Source organism: Styela clava, chromosome 13 (assembly GCF_964204865.1).
Source record: "Styela clava chromosome 13, kaStyClav1.hap1.2, whole genome shotgun sequence".
NCBI classification, from domain to species: domain Eukaryota; kingdom Metazoa; phylum Chordata; class Ascidiacea; order Stolidobranchia; family Styelidae; genus Styela; species Styela clava.
The window spans coordinates 19,185,081-19,197,859 of record NC_135262.1 but is presented as its reverse complement, the minus strand read 5'-3'; the positions used below and the strand labels follow the sequence as shown (position 1 = coordinate 19,197,859).

Sequence of the window (12,779 nt, the reverse complement as noted above, 5' to 3'; positions counted from 1 at the left end):
AATAGAAAGAAAGAAGAGGTGAAAATTGCCACTGTATACCATTTTGGGATAGAGATGTCGATCTGTTGGGAATTCCATTGTTCATATTTTTATGAAACCACACAATACATTATTTCGAGAAGTGAGTATTCGTGATAGTAGATTATTCAGTACTGGCCATCCCTACCAATAAAACTTTTTAATACCAACGACTTGCTTAGACAGAGATGTGACATGCCATGCAGCATATTGTTGGTTAATTTTTCATACCAGCTAAGATAGCAAAAATATCATTATAGATATGTTGAAATAGTATGCAGAAGTACAAAATTGCACTATACTATAAATGTTATTTTTATTTACCTTCAGGTTTAATTTCAAACTCTGGTGCTGAAACCTTGCCATGTATATGCAGACATAAAGGCAGTTAAGAGTGATAAAATTGATACTATAAATACTAATATATATATTTGATGAATAATATTGATGGAACTCTTAATAATGAAGTGGGGTCGGTCTCCAATCGAGCGTATATTTTTCTCTCTTCGTTGGCTTTCCTTTTTTCGGTAAGAAAAATATAGTCATTTGCGAATAGCTGTAGGATTTTCAATTGAGACTTCAAGAACTTAAATCTAACAAAGCATTGCATAATTAGTAGCAAGTATTGGCAAAAATATAGAATCGTATATATACTAAACAATACAAAATCGCATAGTAATGAATATTTTAAACAAAAATCTGACAAAGTATAATTATTTTTTATTATTTAGTTGTCGAAATCCCCTGATGTGATTTTATTGGTGTTTTCTGCTGCGCCGTCGACAGCCTTTGATGACAATCCACACGCTCAGGGCGCAGAAACCATTGTGTCCCAGGTAACGTAGTTTCATTTTATTAAGTGAACAATCTAGGGATTTCCCGTTTTTTTTTATATACATTGATTTAGTAATTCACGTATTTTGGGATCATGTTATGTAAAATTTGATTTTCAACTAATATTCGAAATCACTATAGTTAGTCGTTATGCTTTCTTTATTGCAAAAATACTTTAGTGGGATTTAACTGAAGATCGCAGTTGGATACCAGGCTTCCTTCAATCAATTTTTTAGGTAGGTTTTATGCCTGGGACTATCGTTTTTGGACAATTATCCGATCGCTATGGAAGAAAGAAAATTTCGGTTATAGGTGAGAAAATTTATTAGCGACTTCTGCGATTTTAAAGTAATTAAAAAGAGCATTTGAAATATATTTTCAGGATACATATTAGTTCTGATATTTCAAGTTATCACTGGACTTTGTCAAAATTGGCAACAATTTGCAGTATGTAGAGCTATATCAGGCTTCCTTGTTGGCGGTTTAAGTGTTGTGACAACTATACTTATACAAGAAACTACGGGATCGAAGCTTTGGGTCCTGAACGGTGAGTACAAATGACTCCAATTCCATTTACTGGTACAACAGGAATTGCTTATATGACTTTCATATGATTTTAATCCAAAATGAATAAATATTAATTGCGAAAACCAATAAGCTCGACAACAGCTATAGGACTGAATGAATCTATTTTCAGGTGCTCTCGGTGCAATAGGATTCACCGCAAATATGTTAGCGTTTCTATGGGTTGCCTATCTTTATCCTAGTTGGAGACAAATGTATTTTATTACAACTATACCTGGAATTCTTGGATTTGTTTTTTTATAGTAAGTGAAAAAATACGTTAGTGAATATATTTGAAGATATAAATCGCATTTTCTCAATATTGATAAAATATGGCAAAGTCCGAGGGAAAGCGAATGGATCTCAAGCTTTCATATCGAGGATGTTTAATTTTTTGTATTATTTAACGATGGTGAATTGGATATAGCATTGTGAAATATTTATATATCCCGTGCTAGTTCTGTCGAAATGCCAATATTTTCAATACTGCTAGTCCATACATTAGTAAAGTTTAAGTGCATATTACATGAAATTGATGCAGAAATTTAGCTTAACACCTTTCAGCATTGTCCCAGAGTCGCCGCGTTGGCTGTTGTCTCGCGGTAAACCAGACAGCGCAGAAGAAGTGATGCAAAAACTATCAAGGTGGAATGGATCGCCCCACACAGGTATTTTATATTATATATATATATATGTGATTATGAACAAATATTTTGGATGCCCGCAAATTTGAATATCACTCAAAGATATTTGCTTACGATAATGTGTAATTGCTGATACGTAAATTCTCCTATAATATGATTCTAATATTTCAATAACGCTTGATAATTATTATTAATATATTAAAAATATGCTCTTCTGCCGGGGAACGCGAAAGAACGCCAAGATGAGGGACATCAAAATGAAAGTACGTATATATCAAACGCGGATTAAATAATTCTAGATATACGTTTTTTTTAAAACATTCTCACAAATGAAATTCACAAACACAGAATCTTCTAACCAGCTCCAGAAGATTTTAGAGCAGCTATCTTGCCAATGTCGACATCAATAGAGATGAAAACGTCAATGAAGGCACGAAATGGAATTATTTTAAACTCGTTTTAAATACCGTTCCTGGATGAAGTCAGATCTAGATGAACACTTGAATGAATGTCAAGATATTATATTTTTAACTTCCCAAAAGAAACATTTACATCATAGGACAGAATTGCTGAACAGTTGCAAATGTAGGGATTAAACAGAATCCCCAGGATTGACTGACCAGAGTGTCGTTGACCTACTCTGACTCGTAATCTTAAGCCCACGCTTTACCTCTCAACACCCACGCGAATGAATAGACGTTAAAACCTCTATTTGATTTCATTCGTAGTTTTTCACGATATACAGAATACAATTTTAAAACTTCTTAAAACTAGAATCGGCTCACATTGAAAATCTATTGAACGGTATATATGTACGTTGATCAAATAACGAATTAACATTGAAAACGTGACCTCGTGATTCACGCCATGAACAGAAACTCTTATTAATTAACTCTATACGGGTAATTATGTACGTCGTGCGGATGGGATGTGTTTAAAATTTCTGAGAAAATGATATGACACAACGAAGTTGTTCTTGGAAGCTAAAGTTGTGTAACTTGTTCCTACGAAACTTAAAAGTTCCTACTAAACTTTAAAGGTTATATTTCACTAGATCGTCTAATGCTACAACAAAATTATGAATATGCACAACAAGAGCAAGATGCCTCAAGAGACGAGGAAGGCTCAATTATAGATTTGGTAAGAAAACCTGTATTGCGATACAGAGCAGCCATTTTAAGTTTACAATGGTATGTATAATTTTGCATAGCTAAAATTGACATAATAACATCCGTAATGTGTATCTATACGACCAATCTAAATGAGAGTTATACCGAAATGAAATAGATTGGACAAATATTGTTCGAGTATTTATATAAAAAAATAGCCATGTGTGAAATCCGTCTTCATTGTATATCCGGTTAGGTTTGTTTATCTTGACTCAAATCACGTTGTATTTTCAGGTTCACCGCAAGTTTTGTATTTTACGGCATAACACTTGGTTCTGGATCTTTTAGTTCAAATTTTTATGTTGCATAGTTAATATCGGGATTGAGTCAGCTTCCTTCAATACTCTTTACGATTTATCTTATGGAGAGAAGATGGTAAGCCAATACCATAACAGGAAAAAATCTCGAACTCACCATTTGTTTTGAACTTTCATAAAAATCACGTAGTCAAAATCTGGGACTGACAGGCTGATAACTGGAATGAGTCCACCAAAAAAAAACATCTATTCGTTCTACTGGTAAAAATTAACCTACAAAATAACCGCAAAATAAAGCGAGAATCGTTGAAAGTGAATGAACGAACAGATCATATGAAAATGAGTAAAGGCATCGTGGTGAAATTATAAACCGGCCGCGGGATTATATTTATATACTGATATATTTGACTCCATAAAAAATGGCCACATCCATAGAAAATAAGCAGCAAATTCTATATTATTAGTATATAACGCAAGAAATTGAAGAGGTGTTGCTAAGTATACTCAGTTGATTGTATTTGTTCAATTCTTATCCCCATATATATATATATAGTTTTAATCGATTTACTCAATACAGGGCTGGTAGAAGACGAACGCTGGTCTGCTTCATGGGTTTAGCTGCACTGTGTATGTTCGTCATGTACATCGTTTCCTTCGGCCAAGGTAATTTCAAATATTTACCTGAGAATAGCAACCTTACAAATTTGAAAATATGTTTTTTAATGTAATTACTTGGATGCCTACTGAACAGAACAGTTTTCGTTAAGTCGAAATGATGCTTGCGGACCCACAATAAAGTGCTGTTTACGAAATTCTATAACATAAACAGAATTTCAGGCCAAATAGTCTGTCATGAAAATATACATTTAAAGATTCGGACGAAAGTAAAGTACATAATACATAAAGCGGGGCCTGGTTGGAGCAATTTAATTAACTGCTCTTCCATGTTAAATCCAGTTTTAATTGATCAAATGTATTTTAATTATATAGTGTAAATTTTGTCTCAAATGACTATAATACATACGTATTATAAATTGCTGTAACTGGAAGATAATCTGTTTAACTGCAATTAGCTATAGCCGATTGAATGAATTTTTTTATTTCTCGTTAGACATCGTAAAATTTTTTTGATCTTTCATAGAGCTTCAGCCTTCATAAACCATCCCGTTTCAGTCGACAACAAACCCGACCAAGATTTTTTTGGTAAAAACAATAATATTACTTTACTAAAATGTAAATCTGGAAATAAATGTAGATAAACAGAAAGATTAAATTACCGCTTTTCATTCAGATCGCTCAAACTACAAATTGACACTTTTGGTTTTCGGAAAACTGGGAATCTGCGGAGCTTTTGATCTTATTTACGTATATACTGCAGAACTCTTTCCAACAGTTGTGAGAAACGTTGGACTGGGCTCAATGTCGTTCTGGGCAAGAGTTGGTGGTGTAATTGCTCCATTTTTAGCAAATCTTGCGATATTTTTTATGAGAAGTACTATTGTGGAGCATCTGAAAGGTAACGGAACAAATATATCGTTGTCGTTATTATTGGACACGTTTAGTGGACATAACGATCGTTTTGTTGTTATGTTGTTCTTGTTGTTATTAGACACTTTTTGGACACCTAGTGGAAATATTAAAAAACCGCTTTTCTCTTTGATCACTGGACCAATTACTTTGAAATTTTTAGTGGTTAAAGATGGAATTTTTCTCCAGAAGGCTATTACTTTTATTTATTTCAAATATTTCTGTTAGCTCTGTGAGGTTTGTTTTTGTTTGCTATGACGTCACCGAATGTTCTGCGGGCATTGGACGCCATTTTGTGTCCTACTTTACTGCTTCGCTTGGTGTGAATATATTTGTAGACTGTGATCTAACGGTACGGAAACCGTACTGTACTGCGAACAGACGTGTCCATATATTTGGGCGTAGCTCTCTTGTTATCGTTTTGTGATTACTTTTTCATTTGAAGGTGTTTTCTGGATCGAATGACCCATTTCTTGCCTTTGGTATTGTGGGATTATTGAGCAGTGTTTTTGCTGCTTTCCTCCCTGAAACCCGAGCCAAGTTAATTCCGAACACCTTTGAAGAAGCGGAACTACAAGAAGAAGACAACGACGAAAATAGTTGTAATTCGATAACATGCTAACATTGACTATGTCCTCTACACTAATTGAATATAGTTATTGTGTATCGTCTTGAATAAATTATTGTTCATCGTGTCTTTTCTTATTTTTGTTTTCCGGAATTGAAAAAAACGGCACGACGAACTTTGACTTGACTTTTCATAACGCAAATTAGCCGTTAGAGACAAAAATCAAGTTTTATTCTTCAAACTGCTAACAAGTGCCAACGGCCAACCAAAACAAACGAATATTTAAGGAAATGGGTCAATAACCAAGAGCAGTTGCCCAGCCTTCCTACACAAGCAGACCTGTATCATCAAATAAAACGTACAGGCGGACTACGATAGCAATTTTAATAATAACACGAAAGAAACAGAAGAATACGAAAATTAGATCAAACTGCATTTCAAAAGTCATGTCGTGGCTGATTTCGCTATTGCTATGATTTTAAGCAGTACGAGCGCGGCCCTTCAATTTTTCTACTCAAATATAATAATATGGCGCGGTGTGTGGATCATCATACGCTCGCCACCGCATCTCTGATTACTCTGCGGGATTCGCAGGTTCGAATCCCATGTGGGGATAATTGTGTGCAAGAGGATTGCTGGACTCATCGCGACTTCCTCTACCATCAAATCCATGCTACCGAAAACAAATACCGTAACTAACTAATCCCATACCCGACATGGAATGGTAACCGGACGAGAGGCCGTGGTTCGCCATTTGGTTAAGCCGTCTTGTCGACTTTCCTCTCCCCGGGGATAAATATGTAAATCCTATAACAGACCTTCGGAGATCAGATTGGCGAACATTTTATTCCTCATAGACAAGCGGTCGGCAACCTGCGGTTCCTGAGCCGCATGTGGTGTGTTGTTCTTTGGCTCCCTTTAATCAAAGTGGCGGCTACAGCAGATTATTCTTAGAAGCAGTGGGGAATACGCTATTCATTTCATTCTTAAAATTCAGGCTAGGTCCTATTTCCAGGGTAGGTCTTATTTTCGGCGAAATACGGTAGTAGTAGTAATAGTATATATAAACACTACCACTACTGTCGCCGTAGATTTGCGCGTTAAAACTCGAATCCGGAATCCAGACTAACCACTGAGGATTGCAGGATACAGGACATGTGTGCACATGTGTGCGGTGCGGTGCAAAGTGCATAAAGCTCTGCGATAGGTTGGTTGCTGTTTGATTACGTTGAACACAATTATTCGTTGTTTGATTTCGAAAAAGTGTCAATGAAGAAGGTAACCGAATATAGAGAAAGAGAAAATGACTGACATTCCGAGTCAACCCGACACAGGACAAATGCCGGTAACCGTACCGGTAAATGTTCATGGAAATGATGAACAGGAACCTGAACAATATGAATCAAAAAAATTAGACCAATCAAAAACAATTACAGTAAAATTTAAAGAAAACCAGTGGCTAAGCAGGAAAGATGTTATTCAGCTAATTGATGAATACTTGAAAAAAAAATTTTCTATTGCTCAAATATATGAGATGAATAAAAAGTGGGTGGTTACAATGAAGGAAAAGACCTTCATAGATCAACTGCTTACAGGAATTCCCTATAAATATCAAGAACAAGATTTCATGGCAATACCAGAAGAATCAGATCTAACAGAAGTATCTTTAAGTAAGGTACCATTTGAAATCCCCAATGAGGAGATGAAAAAAGTCCTATCAGCATATGGACAATGCAAGTCAGTCAATTTTATTTATGATCAAGATCAAATTGCAACTGGTGTTAGAAAGAGCAAAATGAAATTAGAACATCACATTCCGAAAAAAATTAGATTACCTATTCATTTAACTGGGAAAGAAATATATACTCACTATGACGGTCGCCCCAGAATTGAAGAAAAATATTGTTACATTTGTAAGGCAAAAAACCATAGTGCTACGATGTGTCCGAAAAAATTAGACTGTACCAATTGTGGCGGGAGAGGGGCTCCTCACCTAACTAAACACTGCAATATGCCAAAGATGATACAAGAATTAAGACCAGTTGAAAATATAAGTGGGATGGAACCTTCCAAGAAATACACAGAACAAGAAAGAGATGTTATGGAATTCTTAGATAAAATGGCACATAGCAATAACAACCAGGAAACCACTTCAATGGATGTAGAACAGAACAAATCTAGTGAAAGTGCACAAAGTAAAGTGAAGGACACAATTCATCATGATGAAACTCAGATCAAAAAAACTTTCAAGAATAACAATACAGATAAAAGTACTAATACACAGAAAGCAAAAAGCAGCTCAGCCGAAAAAGAGATATTTTCTGAAAAGAAACGAAATGTTAATACGTCAAAACAACAGGGTATGAATTACAAAGTTACCAATAAATTGACACAACAAAAGACTGAATTAGGAAATGAAAAAACTAAAAGATTAGAAGATATTTCAACAATTGTATTGGGCGACTCTCAAGTTAGAAGAATGGCTCAGGTCTGCAAAATCCCAAACCTGAAATGTGCATCACTTACAGGAGGAAAATTTGAGAACGGTTTTGAATGGTTAAAGAAATTAGAAAATGAGGTGAAGAACATTGTGATATATTTTGGGACAAATGAACCCATAGAACAACGGAATGATGTAGATAAACAAGTAGATAATCTGATAGAAATTGCGAAGGAAAAAGCTCAACATGTGTACATAATGGGTATTGTTCCGAACAAAGGCAAATTCAGCAAAAAAGCTCGGAGGGAATATGTTAACGTTCTTCTTGAACATAAAGCACAACAATTGGATGTTCATTTTGTTGAACCCCCCCTATGCTTCTTAGCCCAAAATAGCATAGAGTATTATGAAGATGATGGTACCCATATCAACCTCAAGGGTGCTCAAGAAATTCTAAATAACCTGGAGAAAGAACTGGGATGGGAAACACCTATTACAAGAAGGAGGAAGTTATCTAGCCCAGAAGCAGTAAGATCCAAAATTCAAATACCCGAAAATGCATACGTAGCAGGCGAGGATTATCAGATTGTCACAACTTGAACTGCTTAAGGTAATATGAAAATGCTTTTGTTCATTGTCGTTTTCGTTATTTTATTTTTCTATTTGGAATTTCGTAATTTAGTGCTTAATACTTGAATCAGAGAATGGGTATGAAAACTAAACTTAACAAAATCAGCATTGCATCATACAATGTTAAAGGTATTAGAAATGAACCAAAAAGAATAGCCATTTTCAAATTTATCAAAAAACAAAAATTGGACATAGTATTCTTACAAGAAACACATTGTGGGAATGAATCTGATGTGAAAAAATGGAATAGGGAATGGGGGGGCATTGGATATTGGACAACCTATTCCAATACTAGGAATGGTGTAGCAATATTAATCAGTAAACAATTAGATATCAATATCAAACAGTGCCAATTTATTGACAATAAAGAGGGACGAATAATATTATGCCATTTCATAGTTGAAAATTATACATTTATTTTAACTAATTTATATTCACCAAATATATTGCATCATAGACGGGATACATTTAAAGAATTAGATCAAAAACTGGAAGAATTCCTTGAAAATAACAATATTTGGAATAGTTATAAAATAATACTGGGTGGTGATTTTAATTGTATTTGTAATTTATTAGATAAAGAAATTGGTTCAAAACTGGTTGTAGATAATAGTGTTAAGGTATTAGAAAATGTTATAGCCAAATATAACTTACTAGATATTTGGCGACACACTCACCCACATGATAGGAAATATACTTGGAGGCAAATTACTAACAGCAAGGATATTCCAATAAGACAAAGGAGATTAGATAGATTTTATATTTCAAAAACCTTGATACCAAATATTGAGAATGCGGTGATACTAGCACAAAGTATATCAGACCATGATATACCTATAATTCACATACATGTGGATGATAACATTAAAAGAGGTAGAGGTTACTGGAAATTTAATGCTAGACTATGCAATGATGAAACTTTTGTAAATGGTATTGACGTTATGATGACCCATTGGAAGAATGAATTTTCACAGTGTAGTGATAATCTGGTAATTAGGGAAATGTGGGATAGGATCAAAAGGAAAATTAAGCATTGGGCAATATACTGTGGCAAATGTTTAAAAATTAGGGAGGAAGCAGAAGAAAAACTTGTCATCAATAAATACCAGAATGCTCTGGTTAATTATGAAAAAGATAAGTTCGATATAGAGAAAAAACATAGGGTTGAATTATTAAAAGTAGAGTTGGATAATTTATCAAAAAAGAAAGTGCAAGGGAATATTATAAGAAGTAGAATAAGATGGAATGAACAAGGAGAAAAATCTACTTCTTATTTTTTTAATTTAGAGAAACATAGGGGGCAAATTAAACTCTTTAAAGAATTGGAGACAGATGCTGGTATAATCCTTACAAATATTAATGATATACAAGAAGAGCAGAGATTATTTTACAAAAAGTTGTACACTAAAAAACAGTTGAATGAGGACTTGCAAAATACTTTGATTAGTAAAATCGAAACCAAATTGGAGTATGAAAAAATGATTAATTTGGAATATGGTATAAGTGAACAAGAATTAGATAATGCATTTAAAAGTTTGAAACTAAATAAAGCTCCTGGCCTGGATGGCCTTACAAAGGAATTTTATCTATTATGCTGGAATAAAATTAAAACTATTTTACTCGCTGTATATAGCAGCTGTATAGCTTCTGGACAACTCACCGAAACTATGACAGAGGCAATAATTACTTTATTATATAAAAAAGGTGAAAAAAAAAAATTAGCTAATTGGAGACCAATTTCGTTACTCAATTTAGATTATAAAATTTTTACTAAAATATTAGGCAACCGAATTAAATACGAACTCCCCAAACTGATTCATCCAGATCAAACTGGATTTATATATAGCAGAAATATACATGAAAATTTATTGACATTTCGAGATGATATCTTCCATGCAAATTATTCTAAAACTGATCTGCTGTTGTTCTCAATAGACTGGGAAAAGGCATATGATAGTGTAGATAGGGAATTTTTGTTTAAAGTTTTAAAAAAATTTAATATTGGGCCAACATGGATATCTTTTATAAAACTAATTTATACAAATACAAAGTCAAGGATTATAACCAATGGATATATTGGCAAGGAATTTATAGTAGAAAGAGGTTTAAGACAAGGCTGTCCACTGTCTCCAATACTTTATACATTCATTGCTGAAGTATTTGCATGTAATATCAGAAGTAATACAGAGATAAGAGGTTTCATAAATATAGCAAATGAGGAACAAAAATATAAGGGGTTCGCAGATGATGCACTGTTGACTTTAAGGGATTACTATTCCTTATGTGTATCCATGAATGTTATTGTACAATTTGAAAATGCATCAGGGACCTATATAAATAGGAATAAATCACAAATTTTGGTATGTGGCAGTTTGATAAACTTGCCAATTATTCAAGTGGATGGCATAAAAGTTTCAAGGGACAATATATTACTATTAGGTTGTTGGTTTGGTAATGATAAAACTAAATTTGAGAAAAATTGGAATCCAGTCATTAGAAGAATTCAGAATGTTATAAATTTATGGAGGGGTAGAAACCTGACAATGATTGGAAGAACTATTATTGCTAAACAATTATTATTGTCAAAAGTTTGGTATTTAGCATCATTTGAAATAGTTCCATACAATGTTATATTAACTTTGAAAAAATTAATTTGGACTTTTATTTGGGAACAAAAACAAGAAAATATAAGCAGAAGTGTATGCTGTGCCAGTAAAATGCAGGGAGGCTTAGGATGCATGGATATAGAAATACAAATAAAAAGCATTCAACTTAAATGGTTGTGGAAATTGATTGATGGTAATAAAGCACCATGGAGTAACAGAGCTAGAAATTACATAAATAACTATCACAATAAACTTCAAACAACTAATTTGGAAATTATCCATCTTAGTTTGAGAAACAATTTTAAGAAATCGATACCTCAATTCTATACAAATATTGTCAATTATTTTAAAGCATTAAATTTAAAAAGAAACCCTTTGCAATTAAGATCTGAAATTTATCAAGAATATATTTGGTTTAATCCATTGATTAAGTTGCAAAATCATCCAGATAATCTGAGTAATTGGATTAAATCAAATATAACAAAAATAGAACATGTTATTAAATTAACATGTAGGCAAATTTTAGAAAAAATATATGGAGAAGATAGGATAAGAATGATGGATATAAATGATGTAAAAGACAAAATGAAGAAAGTTATTTTATCTGTTCAAGAAATTTTGAAATCTATTCCCCAGGAATGGAAAAATATATTAAGAGATAAAACAAGCAATCATATCCCCATGTCAAAGGAATTTAAATATGATTTTTCAGAAAATCCCACAACAAAAATATTGTATAGGAAAATATTAAAAAAGTTTAACAGTGACCAATGGAAACAGAAACGTTGTAAAATTATTTATAAATTTAATTTACGAACAGATTTTACTTGGAATAAAGTTTGGGCAAATTATATTCCCAGAAAATACCAGGTACTAAGTTGGAAGATTTTACAAAATGGGATTCCAACTGGAGAACGAATTAGACATTGGGCAGAAGATACAAATGGCAATTGCGTCTTTTGTAATAGAGTCATTGAAAATTGTATTCATTTATTTTTCAACTGTTCTTATATAAAATCCTTTTGGAAATGGCTAAATTTAACAAGTTATACACAGCATAATATTTTTACTCAAGATGTTGAAACTAAATCACTGAATCTAATTATCGCTTGTGGTAAAGCAGCGATTTGGAATTTTAGAAATGGCTTAATATTTCAGGAATTGGAAACATATCAGTCCATACTTAGAACTATGTTTAAATGTGTGATGATAGGATCTTTAAGAAGTATGAATGAATTTGTAAAAGAGGAAATATTAGAAGATGAAAAGATTGAAATTCTTTTAGGAAAATCAGTAATGCTTTGAATATGGTAGTTATAGTTTTCATACTTATTATCTGAAATTTATATACATTGAAATAATTCAGTTAAAAAAAAATAAAAATGTGAATGTTTGTTGTGTTGTAATGAAAATTATGATATATCAGATAACATTGTGGGTGTATAATGTATTATTTCATGTTAAACTTGTTTTAATATTAATTCCTAACACCTGCAACTATCGTTTCTGCAATCACAGACTC

At 33.0% G+C, this 12,779-nt stretch overlaps 1 protein-coding gene across 1 annotated transcript; it reads left to right on the top strand.

Moving 5' to 3' along the window:
- The first annotated feature begins 372 nt into the window (after positions 1–372).
- On the top strand, positions 373–5,635 carry LOC120330878 (solute carrier family 22 member 15-like). The gene is made up of 10 exons (XM_078119068.1): positions 373–545; positions 750–854; positions 1,093–1,164; positions 1,235–1,399; positions 1,550–1,679; positions 1,981–2,084; positions 3,115–3,250; positions 4,064–4,149; positions 4,778–4,986; positions 5,459–5,635. Exons 3-10 carry the CDS (start codon positions 1,098–1,100, stop codon positions 5,633–5,635), a joined length of 1,074 nt encoding a protein of 357 aa, XP_077975194.1. The 5' UTR covers positions 373–545; positions 750–854; positions 1,093–1,097.
- Positions 5,636–12,779: the final 7,144 nt, after the last annotated feature.